The 20,709-nt window shown below is 39.9% G+C and overlaps 1 protein-coding gene across 2 annotated transcripts; it reads left to right on the top strand.

Moving 5' to 3' along the window:
• Window positions 1-2,797: 2,797 nt before the first annotated feature.
• LOC103910998 (uncharacterized) lies at window positions 2,798-20,598 on the top strand. Of its 2 annotated transcripts, none has more exons than XM_073948823.1 (3): window positions 2,798-3,312; window positions 7,424-7,573; window positions 17,702-20,598. In XM_073948823.1, exons 1-3 carry the CDS (start codon window positions 3,276-3,278, stop codon window positions 18,529-18,531), a joined length of 1,017 nt encoding a protein of 338 aa, XP_073804924.1. In that variant the 5' UTR covers window positions 2,798-3,275; the 3' UTR covers window positions 18,532-20,598. The 2 variants fall into 2 exon arrangements, with proteins under 2 accessions (XP_073804924.1, XP_068076635.2); XM_068220534.2 differs by lacking the exon at window positions 2,798-3,312 and adding an exon at window positions 6,941-7,002.
• The last annotated feature ends 111 nt before the right edge of the window (window positions 20,599-20,709 follow it).

The following is a 20,709-nucleotide window of genomic DNA, read 5'->3' as shown; positions in this document are numbered from 1 at the left end:
CGAAGCGAACTACAGATGTGAAAGCACCCTAAACTTGTTCCTGGAGGGTCAGTGTCTGCAGATTTTAGCTCCAACGTTAATCAAACACACGTTAACGTGCTAATCAGATCTTACTAGGTATACTTGAAACACCCAGGCAGGTGTGTCAAGGCAAGTTGGAGCTAAACCCTGCAGGGACACCGGCCCTCCAGGACAAAGATTGGTGACCCCTTTATTAGAGCTTTAATCAGGCCTTAGGAGTTAAGCCTGACATGGTCCGAGCCCGACATTTTGATTGACAACTTTATTCTAAAAGCGTGAACCTGCTACAGCCCGACATAGTAGTTACCAGTGATAGTGGGCACAATCCCCTTACTTCTCCCCGGGCACCACAGCAATGTGTGTTCACTGCAGTGTGTGCAACTGAATGGGTTAAATGCTGAGCACAAATTCCGAGTATGGGTCACATCAAACTTAGCCTCATGTCATACTTTCACTTTTCATATGCAAGACCTATTGAATCTGAATTCAAGACTTTTGAGGGATCCGTGGCCACTCAGTATCAAAACACTCTGAGATAGTTAGACCTCTTTCAGCATCTCTTAGCGATGATAAGACCTTACTTGTTCTTGTTATTGGTTTTAATACTTTAATAAAAATTAAAGAATTTGAGTTAACCTGTTGTATTTTTCTCTTTAGAGCTGATGGTGATGAAAGAAGAGACGGAAGAAATGGAAGAGAAAGATCAGTTTGAGGAACACCAAGATGTAATGACTGATGAAAAATCTACCAAGACAAAAAAGACTTCACCTCATAAAAGAGCTCAGGAAACCAAATCTAATGGTAGATTTACCTGCAGTCAATGTGGAAAAAGATTTACTCAAAGACACAACCTTATAGTCCATAATAGAATTCACACTGGAGAGAAGCCTTTCTCATGCGATCAGTGTGGAAAGAGTTTCATTGGAAAGTCAAGACTCGTATCGCACATGAGTACTCACATCAGAGAGAGGCCTTACTCATGTCCCGAGTGTGGAAAGAGTTTCAAACAAAAGCATAATATTGCAATTCACATGAGAATTCACACCGGAGAGAAGCCTTTCTCATGTGATCAGTGTGGAAAGAGTTTCAGACAAAAATCAAGACTTGATATTCATACGAGCACTCACACGAGGGAGAGGCCTTACGCCTGCCAACAGTGCGGAAAGAGATTCAGGCAAATTCAAATCCTTAAAAATCACATCAAACTTCACACCGGAGAGAAGCCTTATGCCTGCCCTCAGTGTGGAATGAGCTTCGTTCAAAAACAAAGACTTGAAACGCACATGAAGGTTCACAATAAAGACATCGAGACGATAAAGTCTTTCCTTTGCCAGCAATGTGGAAAACGTTTTGCTCAAAAGGGTACCCTTAAAATCCACATGAGAGTTCACACTGGAGAGAAACCTTACACTTGCTCTCAATGCGAAAGGAGCTTTACACAGAAAAGCAAACTTGATTACCACATGAGACTTCACACAGGAGAGAGACCTTACACTTGCTCACAATGTGGGAAGAGTTTTACACAGAAAGCCAACCTTGATTACCACATGAGGACTCACACTGGAGAGAGACCTTTCCACTGCCAACAGTGTGGAAAGGGCTTCAGTCAAAAGAAATGCCTTGAAATCCACATGAGAGTACACACTGGAGAGAGACCGTACATTTGCTCTCAATGTGGAAGGAGTTTTTCACAGAAAGGCAACCTTGATTCCCACTTGAGGACTCACGCTGGAAAAGAGCCGTTTATATTTGATCAATAGAGTTCGGTTTCGAGAACTGGTTGCACTTTAGAGCTGCATGGCAAATGGAAGTTGGCATTTTATCTGCTAGGACCTTTGCCTGGTCTAGCTTTGCTTCCAATATATGACACTCAAGTGATGATTACCCTCAGGGCCGCGCAGAGACCTTTCGAGGGGAGATTGCCAAGTGAAAAGTGGGGGGGGAAGGTGCAGGTGCTCAAGTAACAGGTTTCAAGTGCACCCCGCCTCTGCATGTACCTGATTACCCTTCGCCTATGAGAATGCGTTGCATATATAAATAAATACTTTAGGTAAAGTAAACAGTCAATTGTTTCATGACATTGACGCAGGTGTTATACTGTTGCCATGTACACACTACTCATATCTGAACCCAGTGGTAGCTTTATAGTAAAACTCTTTATATTCTGGATGTGACTGTCAATAGAGACGCATCAAAAGTAGGGATTTTATTGTGTGTGAGACACAAGGAGTGATTGTAGCTCTCGCATCGCTACAGCTAAAAACTGTTGAGCGCTCTTTCACCCCGTCTAGTGTCTCACACACTCAGTAGCTACAATAATAGAAATCTTTCTTGACAACTGAAAGTCAGACATTGTCACATCTTCCGTTTGGGTGCACTTGCTGCCTGCATGATTAAAGAGTGTACTTGGATTAAAACAATGTGAGGTAACAGATCGTTCATTTACTGTCCTTCGGCTTGTTCCTATTTGGCTTATTAGGGAATAAATCCTCAATTTCTGGCCATATATTTCACACAGTGGATGCCCTTCCAGCTACAACCCAGCACTGAGACTCGTACTCTCTGAGCTGCGAAACACTTAACACACTCTCCCATTCCCACCCTACGTCCAATTTTAGTTCATCCAAACAATTTGCCTGTCCACGTGCACCCAATGGAAATTGTGCATCTCAAGCTTACTCACGCCCAGCTCCCAAACGATCGTATCTTTGTGTAGGCCAAAGTAATTGACCATCTCTCGTACTGTACCATCACATGGGCTTCGGAATCATGGAAGAGCACCAGTTCAAGTTGTCGCAGTCCTCAATGTCCATCCCTGAGGTGGTTACACAGCTTGTTTTGCCAGTTGATTCTGGTCACTTGCACCGCCGGACATTGACTGAGCATGTGGGGACAGATTCCATCCTTCATGAGCAACGCCGGCAGGCTGCAACTTTTTTGCTCCTACCCCTACATTGGAACACAAGGGTAGGGTAAACGCCCTTGCATAAATGTAGCCCAGTGATGTAGTGCCTGCTTCCCTGCCTGCTTCTTGAGCCTATCGCTGGCCACCTTGACTCTCACAAGCGGATCTGAAGAGTTAGCTTGGCGGAAGATTCATCTTACCTGGAATGATGGGATGTGCCGTGTGAGCGAAGAGATACAGAGACCGCCATTGCTGTTTCTGGCGTACAGCAGCCAATTCCAAGTCACCAGCCAGGCTCCGGAGTACGTCACCGGCTTCGCAGTGATAAACCAAGTAGAAGAGCCACGGGATGAAAAATTGCTTCAGGATTGAGACCTTTTGTGAAGGTTTGAGTAGCACCTTTCCAATGCACCCGCACCATTTCCTCAGAGACACTGCCAGGTCTGACATCCGTATGATCTGTATGCCATGGCCAATTAAGTTGTTGCAAAAAAACGTAAAGCATTGCACATTTGTAGACTCGAGGAGCGCGAGCGCAGTTTCAAGTTGAATATCAAGTCTGGTATGCGCAGTATTTTCGTTATTACTATATATTACTATAGTATTATCCCTATTTTTTGAAGCGAAGGTGAGCATAAATGTCAACATCATCCTACATATTCAAAGAATGATCTCTATAATTGGAATAAAATTATTCAACGAATGTGCGGTTCTGTCTAAACTTCAGTAATTGACTTTAAGGCCCAATCCTAATTCTACCCCTTAGCCCTTCCCCTTACCCCTCGTTTTGCGCATTCACGTTAAGGGGTAGGGGTGTCCCAATTCTTTTTAGCTTGAAGGCGTAGGGCTAAGGGGTGAATAGCCCTTTGAACAAAAATTTTTCAGGACCACACTTGAAACCAAGGGGTAAGAAAATTTCCAAGAATACACCAGCCACAACGGCAGCATGGCTGAACCCAGAAGTAAGGAGATCCACAAATTAGTATTTATTTTGTCATTATTATGAAGTTTTACGACAAATAAACATATGTTTTAATATATTTATAAGTGCGTTCATGTTTTACCATCATGCTTTTTAAAAAAAAAAAGCACAATTTTGCGATCTATAATTCCTAATCATAACCCCTGTATAGCAGTCCCACAACATTCTGACACTCGATGAAACACGAATACCCTGTCAGAAAAGTCTGGTAGCTGAGAATGAGCTTTTTACAGTGTCTGCTATAATGTTAGTGTTGTATTCGTGTGTTTACATAGATGAATATGGCCACTGTGTAAAAACACAGTACAGTCACGATCTTATTGCCACATGATATCGTTATGATAACATAATATATGGCTTCAGTGATTTCCTGAAGATAAATACCAAGAAATAACACAACTGGAATAACTACAGCAGTCGCGATCGTCTGATCTCATATGAAGCAAGAGCTCACGATGACATATGATGACGTGTGCTGTCCCAAATCTTAGGTGTAAATTTTGAAGCCCTTCCACTTCACACTCTGTTTTAAGGGCCAAGGGGAAAGGGTTGGGGTAAAAAAATAGATTTGGGATTGGGCCTAAAGCCTGATTTATACTTCTGCATCAAGTGAGCGGCGTAACCCACGGTGCATGCAACGCGCGTGGCTGTGCATTTATACTTCTGCGCGCTGTCTCTGTCGGTCTGCATTAACACTTCCGAAACGCTAGTTGGCAGTGAGGTGTAAATGTTCCTCTGTGTCGAGTTCCTTCGCTGCTTTTTTGCTTTTCCTGAACACTTCCGGGATGTACAAGTGGCTCAAACTCGCTCATTTTGAGGCAGGAACCGGCGGACGTGCAACAACTTTAACTATGAGGTAAACACAAAACAAAACTTTCCATCAGGAGCTCCTTCACGGGACTCCACACTTGTAAACAATCGCTCGCGCTATTCGCGCGGCTCTCGGTCCCGCCCAGACTCGTCAGCGCTACCAAGCCGACCAATCACAGAGCTTACGCTACGTGTCGTTGCGACGTGTAGTTACAATTTTTGAGAGGTGCACGTCAGTGACGGCCACGGCCTTAAGACTGCAGTTCATCTCGGCCAACATTCAGCCAAGCCCTGCTCTTTACTTCATTGAAACTCCTGAACACTCTGGCTTATATTCCTTTAACTCCTTTAACTCTGGCTTTTATTTATGGATATTTCTATTTATTGATTTTTCTGTACAGTGGTGACTGATATACTTCAGACATAAATTCACTGTTAAAATGTATAGTTTAAGAGTAATACTTGTTATTAAAAACATTTATTTAAAAAAATCTTACGTTTAATGATTGTTTCTTTATAGTGTAAAATAAAATGGTGTTTTATTTCCTTATATAAAGTGCAACAACGCTGAAATCAATAAAGTTAAAGGCAGTATGTTTATGTTTCTTTTTTAGAGGACATTTATGGGGAGGAAAACAATATTTTTTTTAGCAGTTTCCACTAAAGGACATCTGAGACCTTAATATTTAAATTATTTATGTTATATTTTATTTTGCCAGTTGTATGAAGTAAAACTTTAAAGATGTAACTTTCCTCCATAAAAATGATTTTTTTTTAGGCATTTACATGTTATCCATTCAGACAATATCAATTTATGGTCTTTGTTTTTTTTAATGGATTTTTGTTTTTAATCTTTCCTCCTTTTTTTTTGTTTGCCTTTTTGTTATAAACAAATTGAATAAGGTTTATACACTGATAAATTTAAGAGTTCATTATTTAAATAAAGCATTTATTTCTGCAACAACAAAAAATATATTTTAAATTTAAAATAAGTTATTTCCATTCTTCACTTTTTTCATTCTTTTTGTAAACCGATTCATTGAAATTTTTTTATTTAATACATCAAAATTACACATTTACGTTTAGTTAAAGTTTGGTAGTAAAAAATTGATATTGGTGACTTTGGAAATCTATAATTTATCTCCCAATATAATTCTGTCATCTCATTATTTGTAGTTTTTTTCTTTCACTCGAATATCCTATGGAAGCCTGTACTCGCCACTGAATAAAATAAATTAATACAAAAAAAATTATAAAGTCAGAATTGCAAGTTAAATCATTAAGTCAGAATTCAGAGTTATTAAGTCAAGTTATTAAGTTTGCAATTTTGACGTAATAACTCTGAATACTGCCGTTATAACTCGCAATTCTGACTTTATACCCCGGTTTCACAAACAAGGTTATAGGCTAGTCAAGATAAAATTGCATGTTTGAGCTGTCTCAACTCAATTAACTTGCGGAGAGGTGTCTTAAAATTTGTCAGTGTCATTTTTTTGTCTCCAGGTGCACACTAGTATTATTTTTCTATGGCCATTTTAATAAATGTGTCTTAAATAGCCTAATTTAACTAAGGCCTAGCTTAACTGGCTTAACCTAAGCCCTGTTTGTGAAACTGGGCCCATAACTCGCAATTCTGACTTAATAAATCGCAATTCTGACTTTATAACTCGCAAATCTGACTTAACTCTGGATTCTGACTTAATAACACGCAATTCTGACTTTATAACTCTGAACTCTGACTTAACTCTGAATTTTGACTTAATAACTCTGAATTCTGACTTAATAACATGCAATTCTGACTTAATAAATCTGAATTTTGACTTAATAACTCTGAATTCTGACTTAAAAACATGCAATTCTGACTTAATAACATGCAATTCTGACTATAACTCGCAAATCTGACTTTACTCTGCATTCTGACTTAATAACTTTGAATTCTGACTTAATAACTCGCAATTCTGACTTAATAACTCTGAATTCTGATTTTGTAACTCCGAATTGTGACTTTATATCTTAGAATTCTGACATTATAACTCACAATTCTTACTTCATAACTCACATTTGACTTTATAACTGGCAATTCTGACTTTAGCTCAGATTTCTGACTTTACAACTCAGAACTCCGACTTTCTTATTTTTTTTTTTACATTGTATGTTTTTATTCAGTGGTGGGAACGGGCTTCCATAAATGTCTTTATAGCGTGTAAGACTTTTATTTTGGTGTGGGTGTGTGCCGTCATACAATCGCGCCGTAATACCGCTTAGCGGTCCAACAAAACAAAAGGTTTGTGCGTGAAACAAATATATATTCAAGTTATACTCGCTTCAACAATAAATGCTAAAACAATAACCTTCATTAAAATGCAATAGTTTATCTAACGTTTACCTTAGAAGCACACTCAAAAGGGGCGCGTCTCATTTGTCGGTCTTGAATCTGTTAGTAAACATTCAGTCACTGACGAGTGGAGATGAGGAAAACGGAGCTTTACAAACTTCGAGTCGTTTCCATTTTATACAATTGTTTGGTGCTGATGTACTTAAGTGTAATTTGTATTCTCTATGTGTTTGTTTAATCTACTCGGGTGATTTAAGTCAATCGTCTCTCCCTCAGTCTGACTCCCTCAGTAGTGCACTGAATAGTAAACCAGACAGCAGATTAAGTGTGTATCTATTTTATTTCTGTACATTGTTCTCATTTTATACAGGACAAAGTGTTCAAACACAGAGGAAAACTCCTGCTGAAGCGACTGATCTCCACACTGTTATAAAGATGGCGTTTATTAAAGAGGAGAGTGAAGACCTGAAGATTGAAGACACATTCACAGTCAAACATGAAGATCCAGAGGAACAAACAGGTTGGTTTTCTTTCTCAAAGATCAACATTTGATGAAATGTCTGCTTTTGCAGCAGGTCACATGGTGAATTAGAGAAAAAAAAGGTGAAAATAGTTGCTGTTGTGAAAAACATTTGACGTCTCTATTGAATGCTGATCAAATTCACCATATTCAGTGATTTGGGTCTGCATTGATGCAGTGTGATGTTGGCATGGGCCGGTATAAGATTCTGAAGGTATGATATCCTTGGATAAAAATATCACTGTTCGACGGTATCTTTTTTTTATTTTATTTTTTTAGAATATGCAAAAATCATACAAATACAAGAAAACGTCAACAAATACAAAGCAACGAAACAAAACAAAAACAACAACAATATAGTCATGTACTGGTATGTGTGTGTGTGTGAGCGTGTGTATGCATGTAAAGGTAACTTGGTGGACAGGTCAGAGTACATACATAAGGAACAATAACAGTCAATAAATGAAGCAAGTGTCACAGATATAGATAAAACATACAGAAAGAAACCAGTCAGAGGTAGGGAGTAACAACAATGCTTATTAATGTATGATAGTAGAAATTTGAGTAAAAAGAAAGAAAGGACAACAGTAATAACTGACAACAATAATAATAAATCACAAGTGCTACACCAACTACTACTACAAAAAGTTACTTATATTACAACTACTACTGCTTCTACTACAGCCACAACCACGACTACTACTACTACAAAGTCTACTAATACTGATACTACTACAACGACTACCACTACTGATACTACTATAGCGTTTGCTACAACTAATACAACAACGTCTACTGCTACTACTACTACTACTACTACTGCTACTACCACCACCACAATCACTTCCACTACCTCTACATCAACAACATCTACTACTGATATTTACTACACCAACAACTACTACTACTACTACTGTAACTACCACACCATTACTACTTCTGCTACTACTTACATGAACTACTACTTCAAAAATCTCCGTAACAATTACTCAATAACAATCGATACTATTACACTGTCTACTACTTCAACTACAACTACTACTACTACAACTACTACCGCTACAACTGCAACCTTAATAATGATAATGGTATAAATACTTGTAATAATGATAATGGAAAGATAACAGGACAAGTCAGAACAGTAATAATAATAATAATAATGATTTCAAAAAATAAAAGTAATACCATTTATGACAAAGGTGTCGAGGAGAGGGGAGGATGGGAAATCAGGGAGAGGACAAGTAATAATAATAATATATAATAATAATAACAAATAATAGTAGTAGTAAGTAGAAGGGGAGATAGAGGAAAAGAGAAAATAAACTAATGATGTTCGACGGTATCTTGATTACTGCTCTGAAATACATTCTTTTTAAATGTCAGGGTTTCTACAGGTTTCATCACGTCAAATTTTTAACACCGTTATCAATGAAATTTCAGACTATCAGAGGGCAAAACGCTAATCATTTTCTGTAATAATCAGTGAAATTGTTTTACTTGCCCTATTAAAATTAAAACTCAGTTATTTCTTTGCCACATATTTTAAATAACGTGTCAAAACAAGCAAACTCCAGTTATATACAGTACATATATTTTTTATCAGCACAACCTTTCTTTAAAAAGGTTTTAAAAGCTATAACCAACAAAATTCATGCAAAACAATGCAGAAGTAATTTTTTCTCCTGTTCAGTAAAATATTTTCAGAATTCTGAGGTCTAAATTAGGGTTAAGACTTATTTTGAGGGTAACTTTACCTTTAACTTCTAGATTATTTTAAAATGCTACATAAAAAACGATGTTTTTGCTGTCATTTATTTAATCGACACTCACAATGAGACAAATCTAAAGGTCTTCTGAAAATCAAAGCCAAACAGATTATTTCTCATGAGCGCAATGCAGCGTAAACAATATTAAAGACCATCAGAATGTCTCAAAGTTTTCAAAGCTGTAATAAACAACATTTACGCACAACATAAATGTATGCATGAAAACACGGAGAACTTTTAAACAAATGTTTTTGTAAGCATGTAAGGAAGACAACGAAACCATATTGCTAAATCGTTAATAAAATGTCAATGTTGTTAAACGTTTTTTTTAGATGGATTTGTTGGTTGTACTGATTGACTATAGCTTTACATTCAGAATTAGTGAAAATATAGGACCTGTTTAAAATTATTTAAGACCCACAACAGCATATTTATGTGAATTATTTTTATTTTTGTCTTTATGGTAAGGCCTTCAATTTAGTTTGTAAAATTTAAGACCCTGCGGACACCCTGAAAAAAAAACGAAAACGTTTTTCCCACAATATATTTTATTTATAGAAACAGGAATATTGTGGAGCAGTTAACTAGGGCTGGGCGATTTTTTCGATTAATTCGAGTTTACATTTTAAGACGATTTAATTTTGAATCAAATCGAGAAATCGTGATTTTTAAATATATATATATTTAATACTTTATAATGGCACCAATGCGCTTTGGTTCACTCTGAAGCAGGAAGCACACCAGAAGCGCCTCTCGGCGCCGCGCAGCACCACACAGCGCCATGGATTTTAGAATTCTAAACAGGTTCTAAACACACTGGCGCCGCCCAGCCACGAGTCACGACGCAGTTCATATGTCAGCCGCGCCACAGAGCGCCATCTGATTAGTTTCATGTTAAATATCATGCGAATGTGCGCGTTTGGTGTGTGATAGTTTAAACTGTCATGTGCGCTGTATCGCGGCGCTTCTGGTGTGCGACCTGCTTAACTGTCTGTTAAAGCGTGAAGTCATGTAGGATTTTACTTGTTGCATTAGTCTGAGTCACGTCTGCGTGGATTGTCAAGACATTCCCGCATCAAGTCGATAACTCACACTCCACACACTCATCATCGTCATCCAGATTTCATAACCCTTTCTCATGTAATCATGGTCCCATTCGGTATCTCCTTCACTTTCATAAATTAATTTGTGAGCCCGTTTTAGCACATGGGGGTCAAATGACCCACCTCTAGGGTAGGGACGCATCGCTTGTGCCTCAGTCCACCCTGCTAGATTATCTAACCATGGATTAGTGTAATATCCCCACCCACATCGATACATCCAATCTTTAGGGCCTTCCCCTATCTCAGGCTTGGTGTATGAACCACCCATGTTAGTAAATACTTACTAGAAAACACACAGAATGATCGTTTTACTTTTGTATAGCGCGCTCTTCTTGGCTTTTCAGGGAAAATCCCAGCCAAGGATTACTCAGTTCAGTAATGAAGCTTATCAGGTAGTCAAAGCCAAATTCATGTCTTACCTGATCAGCTTCATCACGTCGGGGGTCACCAAGTTGTTGGGATAAATTGCAGATCGTCTGTGTATTTCCTCAGTAAGCTGGAGCTCCAGGAAGGCAACAACAACTGAGAGATGTGAATCCAACAGTTTATTGCTCTCTTCTAAAGAAGTCTGGGGTATTCCCAGCTTTTATACATCATACTCAGGGTTACATGGGCTATGAATACGTGCAAATATTCAGCTCAGTTAGGCAGAACAATTTTATCCATTGCTCAAGAATGTCAAGGCGCAACGTCAAGGCGTTTAGTACAGGGTCAACTTACAATAAGATAAGACACAGTTAGAAAACAGAGTATTTGAAGAGTGACTGCATGGATATTTCTTTCACTCGATCTCAACATGTATGAAGGACGTAAAAGCCTGCCATGTGAAAAAACGCGCCGATCTTTTGGTTTGAACACGAGAAGAGGTGAGGGACTGTAGCAGTGAAAATGGAAGTACCCACCCCCATGACGTCATTTAGCGGACCTAGTTGAAAACCAGCCAGATCAGCCAGCATAATAGAGAGTGGAGCAAAGCGCATCAAATTATCGGTGTTTAAAAGGGGAAAAAAGAAAAATAGATTAAATATATTAATTTATATCAGACACACATCTGGTGCTTGTATTTGCTCCTGCTATACGTCCACAACTTCACACATTGGGTTAAATTAGGCTTTACAGTTTCCATGTTCAGTCCTTTTCTTCCACTGTATCTTTTTAAGAAAAAGGCCAATCTTTCCCAGGCTCAGCAAAACTTGCAAAAAAATACCTCTGTATTCCTGCAACTGCAATATTTACACAAAGATTTCTTATTCAGATCTTCAGCAACGCTATTTAACTCGTGAATTTGTTTTACATTTGTTTAAATCTTGACCGATTTTTGTATGACATGGCCATTAAAAATACAAAGTTCCTCAACCAGATGCTTTTTCAAGTTACTTTTAAAGAGAGTGTTACTTCCGTCATGTTGTTGTAATGTTTTGAGAAGACTAGTGACACAATAAAAAAAAATCGAAATCGTGAATCGGTCGAACTTTATAAAAAAACCTAGATTTTTTTTTTTTTTGCCAAATCGCCCAGCCCTACAGAAAACATGTCAGGCTGCTGTCTTCATTAGTCTTACAAACACAGATTTGTTAATTTATAATAGCATCTTGGATATTTTTTGCTGCAGGCGATACTGTTTGCCTAAAAAACTGGGGAAAAAATGTAAATAAAAAATCTTACCCATACCTCTGGTACAGTAAAGCGGAAAATGATTAAAACCTTGACTTTTCCAATATACCTTGAAAACGGTTATCGTCACATGCCTAGTGTGATGCAACACAACGAGTGAAAGGGTTTCCACAAAATTAATCAACCATATAACTCTTTTCTAGGGATGTAACAATATTGTAAATACCGTCATACCGCAATAGTAATTTTTTTCAATATTACCGTAGGCGCATGACTCAATAAAACTATATTTCTGAGAAAAGTTTGCTCAGGCGAATGAAGCGAACGGGAGGTAGCGGGAACTACAATTTCCATCAGCCTAGGCGTGGCCATCATCCTTTGCGGTCTGTTGTCACTACAGATCCAGTAATGCGGAAATGGAGTGTGCTGCTAGTAGCGGTGAAGAAAAAGAGCTGGAAATGATCGGACCTAAAGTGGGTTTTAAATCGGATGTGTGGAAGCATTTTGGTTTCTTTCTAAAAAGATACGAAAAAGGAGAAAAGGTGACAAAAAAACAAACAGTATGCAGGCACTGCCAGACTGTGGTGAAATATAAGTTGGGGATTACGACTAATAACAGTCATGGGGTCTGCAGAACACAGCACACTTGTTAGATTGATGCAGACATTGACTTGTATCGTAAAGAGATCTCTATCTCACTCATGGCTCTCAAGTGGTGGAAAGTCAATGAACAGCGTTACCCACTGCGGTCAACCTTGGCTGAATCATATCTCTGTCCCAGAAACCTCAGTCCCAAATGAGAGGGGTTTTTCTGTTGCAGGGGACATGCCCAGAGATCCCAGCTTTTACCAGATTATAGTTATATGATAATTTTCCTTAAAAACCCATCCCTATCTAAGTGAGTGCGTGATTAAATGTTGAATGTGATGAGTTTTCAACAATACTAAATTGACACTTTATTTTTTTACATGGTTTAATAATTTTTTTGTTATTAAAATTGAAAAATTGAAGTTCCTGTTTCAAAATTTACAGATAGATGGCTAATTTGTATGTCATTGATATGTTCAGCGCTAAGGTAAATAAACACTTTTGGCATTTTTTTTCGAGTCTTTTCATTAGTTCTGTTTTTTTCTGTAAATGATTCAATAAATACCGTGCCGTGCCATTCATACCGAGGTATTATCGTACCTTGAAATTCTGATATCGTTACATCCCTACTCTTTTCACAAGCCTGCTATTAATCGCTGTTAATAATCTTAAATCCTTAAGTTTTTAATATTTAGCTTTTTAAAAAAACGTACGAACATTTATATGCGTTTATGAATGCATTATCCCATCTTTGCGTCAAATTACAAAAACAATTACCACTTATGTGTGGTGTTTCTAATGCAGCGTCCATGGGGCTGAGAGTCAAATTGATGTAATCTGTCTTCTGGCTGCGGTAAGCAGTCTGGAACAATTTTTTTTCCTTTTTCTAAAGGTCTCGATAACACCATCGTGGAGTTTTTCTTTTATTATTTCAGCACATAGGATTGTTAAATATTATTACCGCACGTTCACACCGAAAGCGGCGAGAGCGTCCAAGGTCGCTCCGGCGACAACGCTGTCTGCCTTCAGCTCCGGCGGCGAGAGCGTCAAAACTCGCTACATTAATCTCGTTTTTAAAGGAGCCGTTGCAGCATATCAGTTACATTCCTGCATTAAACATGTTTCTAGCGTGAAAATGTTGCGCACTTCTTATCAAATTCATATAACAATGGAAGATCAAGTTGCGTGTGGTGTGGCTTTGCTCTATTTATCCAATATGTGTCCATATGTCTGATATATCCTGAAGCAGCAGTACTGTTTTGTACTGTCGTATCGCGTGAGATTCCCGCTTTTTTAAGATAAATATATAAAACATTAATGCACATCAGTAACTCGCCAGTAACTTATTCAATGTATGTTCCTGTAGGCAAACATTGTAAATAATTGGAAATCCGGCGACCGCAATAATCAAACCCTTGGGAACAACTGTGGTCGGAACCAAAGTTCACAGGTCTGTGTTCTCTGAACTGCTATCAAGCGGTGGACGTCTTCATTCTGATTGCTTGCCACTGAACCGCGTCATAGCTCATTACCATAAAGTTGACTTCATTTCAACTCTCCTCGACGCTCACGCCAGCAAAGACGCACCGCGCTGCTCCTCGCCGCCGGCTCTCATTAAAAATGAATGACTTCCAGCTACTTTGACGCTCTCGCCGCTTTCGGTGTGAACGTACGGTTAGTTGTACTCTCCCATTCACTGCGCACTGAGTTTACCCAGCTACGACGTCTTCTGCTACTGAGAAACACCAAAATGTGAATATTTCAGTGTAACAAAACAGCGGTGTGTGTATTACAATTAAATTAAATTTTTTTTTTTCCCATGTACAACATGCTAATGGGGTATATGCACACAGACTTTTAATTTCAGCCAGCCAGGCTCAGCGCTTTCCATTATAAAATGGTCATGTTTAAGATCTGTTTTTTTTTTTTTTTAATCTGATCTTCACTGCCTGATTGATATACTATACAAAGTGGGTCTCAGACCGGACAAGAAGCTCTGCATTAAATTCCATTGTGAAGAAGTATAAATGCACGGCAACACGCAAGGCTTGCTCCGTGGGTCACGCCGATCACTTGACGCAGAAGTATAAACCCGGCTTTAGGCCCCGTTTACACTGTCAGGTCTTGAAGCCCAATTCCGATTTGTTGCCTTTATCGTTTTTTTTTTTTTTTTTGCCAGTCTGTTTACACGTTCTTCTAATTGTGACCCATATCTGATTCATGCGTTTACACTTGCCATACAATTTATGGCATCGCGCATGCGTAAAAGCAGGTTCTAGCATCCACACTCTAGCCACGATGGAGGAAATTGTCTTGCTTTCAGCTCTGCGAAATATGCGAAGATCGCCCAACTTTAAAATGATTTTGAGGCAGAGTAGGAGGGAAAGAGGGGTTATCGCAGCTTGTGCTCATGGTTTAAATATGATGACCTCCACCATTCAGAGGAATCTGGGGGTATGAGAGAGAAGTCAGGTCTGGTGGGAGCAAATTATGGCGACTGACCGCTTTCCTCCTCCGTGTTTTCTCTTGTTGTTTACCGCGTCTGCGTCTCCACACATGCTCTTCCTCCTATGCCATTAAACTGCAGAGAAGCACCTCATTGTCGCAAGTTAATTAACGTACGAAATGTAATTCCATGAATAAATCTGATCTGCCTGTTTATATGAGTCGCATTGTCATATATCCTATTAATTTCGTCATATGAAGAAGGCCCAATCTCTGAATATCCAAATGTTTGCGTTTTTTTTTTTTTGTGTGTGTTTACACAGTCATAGAACAGATCCGATTGGTGTCACATATGAGCAAAACATCGGAATTGGGTCACATTTAACTGGCAGTGTAAACAGCTTCTTAGTGCTTCTGATGCAGTGTTCACACAAGACGCGGATGCAAATAAATTGCGCTATTCGTGCGCAAATAGACGTGTGCATATTTTGAGTTTCACTGCGCGTAAAATTTACTTCACAATAGATGCGGATTCGCATCATGGCCAAGGCTTCTGTCAGCCCAGTGACAATAGCCTCCATGCTAACATGGATTTTATTAAGAGAGTAGCTGTGTTTATGTGCTTTATGAAGGCTGAAAAACAGCGCTGATTCGTTTGGAGCCGTGCCTGAGTCCACTAGATCCATTCAGAGGTGCACCCAGCCCTGAGTTCATCAACTCCTCCAGAAACTGTACCTGGATGATAAGAGGCTTTCTCAGACCACGCTCGACTTCCAAAATACGATGACCCTTGTAAGATTCCCCTAAATTAGGCACCAGATTCAGCAATGTTCAGCAGGTCGACCCGGAGACATGAGAAGAGACCAAACTGTAGTTAGAATGGTTTATTCTGCAAGTCTGACAAATACAGGATGTGCAGGGATATTTATACACACAGGGCTGATAGCAAAAAGGCACTCCAAATATGGGCAGGTCATACAGCATTTTCGTGTAAACATGAATAAGCATTTTCATCTCTAAGCATGAATAAGCATATGTTCATCTCTGGGCTAAGTAGGTCACAGTGGAAATTAAGAGAAGATATAAGTTGCAGACAGGAACCCCTCCCTAGCCTGAAGAGCATGATACCGCAAACGCCTCAAGATAACAAGCAAGCATGAAGAGAGAACAAAATGTTCTCTCAACATTCAATATTTACGTGTGAATATTTTGAGTTTCACTGCGCGTAAAATTTACTTCACAATAGATGCGGATTCGCATCATGGCCAAGGCTTCTGTCAGCCCAGTGACAATAGCCTCCATGCTAACATGGATTTTATTAAGAGAGTAGCTGTGTTTATGTGCTTTATGAAGGCTGAAAAACAGCGCTGATTCGTTTGGAGCCGTGCCTGAGTCCACTAGATCCATTCAGAGGTGCACCCAGCCCTGAGTTCATCAACTCCTCCAGAAACTGTACCTGGATGATAAGAGGCTTTCTCAGACCACGCTCGACTTCCAAAATACGATGACCCTAAAACTACCCGTGAACTTTGGCTGAACTTGCAGTTGACAGCTCAAGGTACAGTGAACAAGATATATTGTTGAGCATTGCTTTTGCTGAATCGCCACATTTAAAGTAGGAAGGAAAGACCTTAAATCAGGGATGTCCACACTCTGTGTCTTGGAGAGTTTAGCTCCAACCCTAATCAAACACACCTGATCAAGCTAATCAAGCTCTTACTAGGTATACTTGACACTTCCAGGCAGGTGTGTTGAAGCTGGAGCTGAAGTCAGCAGGACACCGGCCCTCCAGGACTGACTTTGGACACCCCTGCCTTAAATGGTCATGGGTTGGGTGCCTAAAAAACCTGAGATCCTATTGGGGGTAAAGAAATTTCTCAGCTGGCCATGGGTAGAGAGCATCTGGGAGATTTAAGGCCCTATTAGTGGAGAAGCTAATGGAGGTGTGCTAATATCTAAATTTGGGTGGAGTGTTAAGACAAAGAAGTGTATTTAAATCAGGTCCTGGAGGGCCGGTGTCCTGCATATTTTAACCCCAATTACACACACCTGAACCAGCTAATCAAGCTCTTTCTGGGTACACTAGAAACTTCCGGGGAGGTGTGTTGAAGTAAGTTGGAGCTAAACTAAGCAGGACACCGGCCCTCCAGGACAGAGTTTGGACAGCCCTGATTTGAACTGTGTGCTGGCCTATACTCATCAGACACTCGAACGACCTGTCTTCGTTGTTACTGATGCTGTAACAATAAACTGCTTTGCCTAAAGACTTCGGAAATCTCTGTCTTTATTTTTAAATATTTTGACTTAGAAACTAAGAAAATAGTGTGCACACCAGAATCTTTTTCCACAACATCGGCTAGAGACTTTGCCCTTTGGACACCCAGCAACAGGCAATATGTCATAATCACGCCCCTACAAGAGAAAGCTCCCGATTGGTTGAGCATGTCGCGAATGTCAGCTGAAGTTCAGATTTTCCAACTCGAGTGATACGTGTCAATTGCGCAAAACTTACGTTGCTGTTGGTTTCGATATCTTAATTTCTTTAATATTTTTTATTTTAACCCCTGTTGCTACTTTGTGCTCTTAAACTGGCGTTTTATTTTTCTCTTTAGAGCCGATGGTGATGAAAAAAGAGGCTCAAGAACTGAATGAAACTGACGAGAAAGATCAGAATGAGGAACTCCAAGACTTAGTGACTGATGAACAACCTTCTAAGAAGAAAAGAAGCTCCCGTAAAAGAGATGAGAAAAATCGATCCGATGCCGATTGCACCTGCTGCCAATGCGGCAAAAGTTTCAGACTAAAGCGCCACCTTCAAGCCCACGTGAAAATTCACACCTGCGAGAAACTGTTCATGTGTGATCAGTGTGGAAAGAGTTTCACTCACCTGCACAGCCTTAAAGCCCACATGAGACTTCACACTGGAGAGAAGCCTTTCGCCTGCCAACAGTGCGACATGAGATTCGTTCAAAAGCAGAAACTCGAGACGCACATGAGAGTTCACAACAGCGTCCAGCCATTCGTTTGCCAGCAATGTGGAAGAAGCTTTACTATAAATAATAAACTTAAAAAGCACATGAAAATCCACACCGGAGAGAAACCGTTCCCCTGCCAGCAGTGTGGGAAGAGCTTCGCTGAAAAAGAGCTCCTCAAGGTCCACATGAGAATTCACACCGGAGAGAGACCTTACACTTGCAGTCACTGCGGAAAGAGTTTCACGCAGAAGAGCAACCTCAATTTACACATACGATCTCACACCGGAGAGAAGCCCTACCCCTGCACGCACTGTGGCAAAAGCTTCACGTGTAAAAACTATCTTGATTGCCACATGAGGACTCACACTGGAGAGAAGCCGTTTATATGTGGTCATTGTGGAAAGTGTTACGCTCACAGAGATAGCTACAAAACTCACTTGAAGCTCCACTCTGGAGAACAGGGGTAATTACATCTTAAAAATGGTCCAATGGATGATTAAATCCCTTCGTTTCAGCAGTTTTATTCTGTAGTTTTTTTTAAAAGGGGTTTGGCAAAGGGGTGTATCCAGTTGTGTGGAGGTAGGAAGGAAAGGCTACACCTATCTGCATACCACCAATGCCAATAGACTCAAAGCTGCTTTCGGTGCTCCATCTCAGTCAAATGTCCCCGAACATCCTTATGGTGCAGGTCCACTGCAAATGGACACACTTACAAACCTAAAGGCCCCAATTTCCCATTTTTGTTCTGCATTTGAGGGCAAAAGGAAGTGTGAAGAGGCAGAGTGATGATGGTATGCAGCATAGATCTCGAACTCGATTCCTGGAGGGCCGCAGCTCTGCACAGTTTTGCTCCAACCCTGATCAAACACAGCTGATCAAACTAATCAAGGTGTTTAAGACTACTAGGGACCATTAAGCAGGTGTGAGTTGGAGGTGGTTGGAGCCAAACTATGCAGAGCTGCGGCCCTCCAGGAGTTAAGTTTGAGACCATACAGTTGTCGAACACTTTGAAATCCCCACGCTGCAGTAGGGAGGGCTGTAAATGTGTCATGCTTCTTGCATGTACTCCTAAACACAAAAAAAAGGACATCTGGCAAACACCCATCTTCACAAGAAGCACCATTACAGACATCCCAAGTCTCACGGAAGTTCCGCAAATGCATATAGACTCCTGGATGCTCGCAAACGAAAGATAATCTCACGGAAATCGCACGACTTCTGCCCATTTCTTAAATACGTTGCACGTCCCTCTCCATTGCATCCCTTCCAGCTCTTCAGGTACGTCACGCACACCCACCCCACGTTGTGTGCATCTCCCACCAAACCTTCTGTGAATCATCTCTGTCTCCCTCGGAAGTTACTTTTCTCAACTTGGGATGCCTGCCATTATATCATTGTTAACAAATGCTTTGCCTAAAACCGCATACTTCCATAGTGTATATAATACGCTAAAAACAGTATGTGAGCCGAGTAGTATGTCCAAATTCACAGAATTCGAAAAACAGTGTGCGAAAATTACCCGGATGACCTACTACTATTTCCAGCGAGATTCTGATGGACGCTACGCTATCCCATGATGCATCGCGAGAGAATTCATAAATGGGAGTGAATCGACGCAACTGACGCTGTAGGTCATGTGATGTAGTACGTCCCAATTCTATTCATACTATATAGAACACACTTTTCTAACAGTCGAGTAGTAAATTCAAATGTAGTAGGCAATTTCGGACATAGCAAAACCCTCCTTTTTGGATGTTTACACTGAAATTATAATGGCAACACTGTCAAAAATATAAGATGTATGTGTTTTCAGTTAAAAAAACGACATTGTCATGTAAACGAACAGGAAAATTGCTTAAAAATTTACATTTTTGGCTAATGTCAAGTAAACAGCATGTAACTAAACTACATCAACTAGAACACGCTTTCATTTCTGTGACATGATCATCTCAATGACGCTTAAGAGGACATAATGCGCATCCTAGTTAGTAATTCTAGCAAACACAAATTTAAAGTAAACCCTGTAGTATAGCCTGTTTCCAACTAATTTCAATAAAAAGGCGCTAAGCTCTGTCCCAAAAGTTGCTAAATGTTGCTAGAGTACATCCAAGGCTTAATTTGTGCCGGAACACGCCGGATCCAGATCCGGCATCTCATTTTACCGATTCCCCTACTCACCTACCCTCCTACCTCGTACACTGTTCATTTTCGCTTTGTTCCGCTAATGCTCTTCACTTTCGTTTCTGCGATAACCAACCCCCGGCTCTTAACTTACGTCCGCGACACCCCTCCGCTATCCGACGACACGCTATCAATCCCCAACCCAACCTGCATGCTCTTCGCTTTCGTGCGCAACACCTCTACATCCTCGAATAGTTTGCCGGATCCGTTACCCCAATCTGTTCCGGTAATTCGCGATTCACAAATTAAGCACTGATTACATCATATGTCAATTGGCATATTACTGATGTCATCACCTTCAACAATTTTTGTATGTTACATTTTTTGCTGTTTGAATAAAGTATATCAGTTTACATGTGTAACGTTAGTAAATTTGTTAGATTTGTTAGTGTGTTTTTTTTTGTCGCTAAGAGGATCTGAAATGTCGCTAAATATAGTCACAAAGTATGGAATGATGTCTTAGT

This window comes from Danio rerio, chromosome 4 (genome assembly GCF_049306965.1).
Source record: "Danio rerio strain Tuebingen ecotype United States chromosome 4, GRCz12tu, whole genome shotgun sequence".
Taxonomy (NCBI): domain Eukaryota; kingdom Metazoa; phylum Chordata; class Actinopteri; order Cypriniformes; family Danionidae; genus Danio; species Danio rerio.
Note: the sequence above shows the minus strand (reverse complement) of the source record. Positions and strands in the feature narration are given on the sequence as shown.

Bases quoted from the DNA above. Each gene is read 5' to 3' on its own strand.
- LOC103910998 (XM_073948823.1), top strand. From the start codon at position 3,276: ATGAAAAATTGCTTCAGGATTGAGACCTTTTGTGAAG. The intron at 3,313-7,423 runs GTTTGAGTAGCA...CATTTTATACAG, and splicing joins GATTGAGACCTTTTGTGAAG to GACAAAGTGTTCAAACACAG. The intron at 7,574-17,701 runs GTTGGTTTTCTT...TTTTCTCTTTAG, and splicing joins AGATCCAGAGGAACAAACAG to AGCCGATGGTGATGAAAAAA.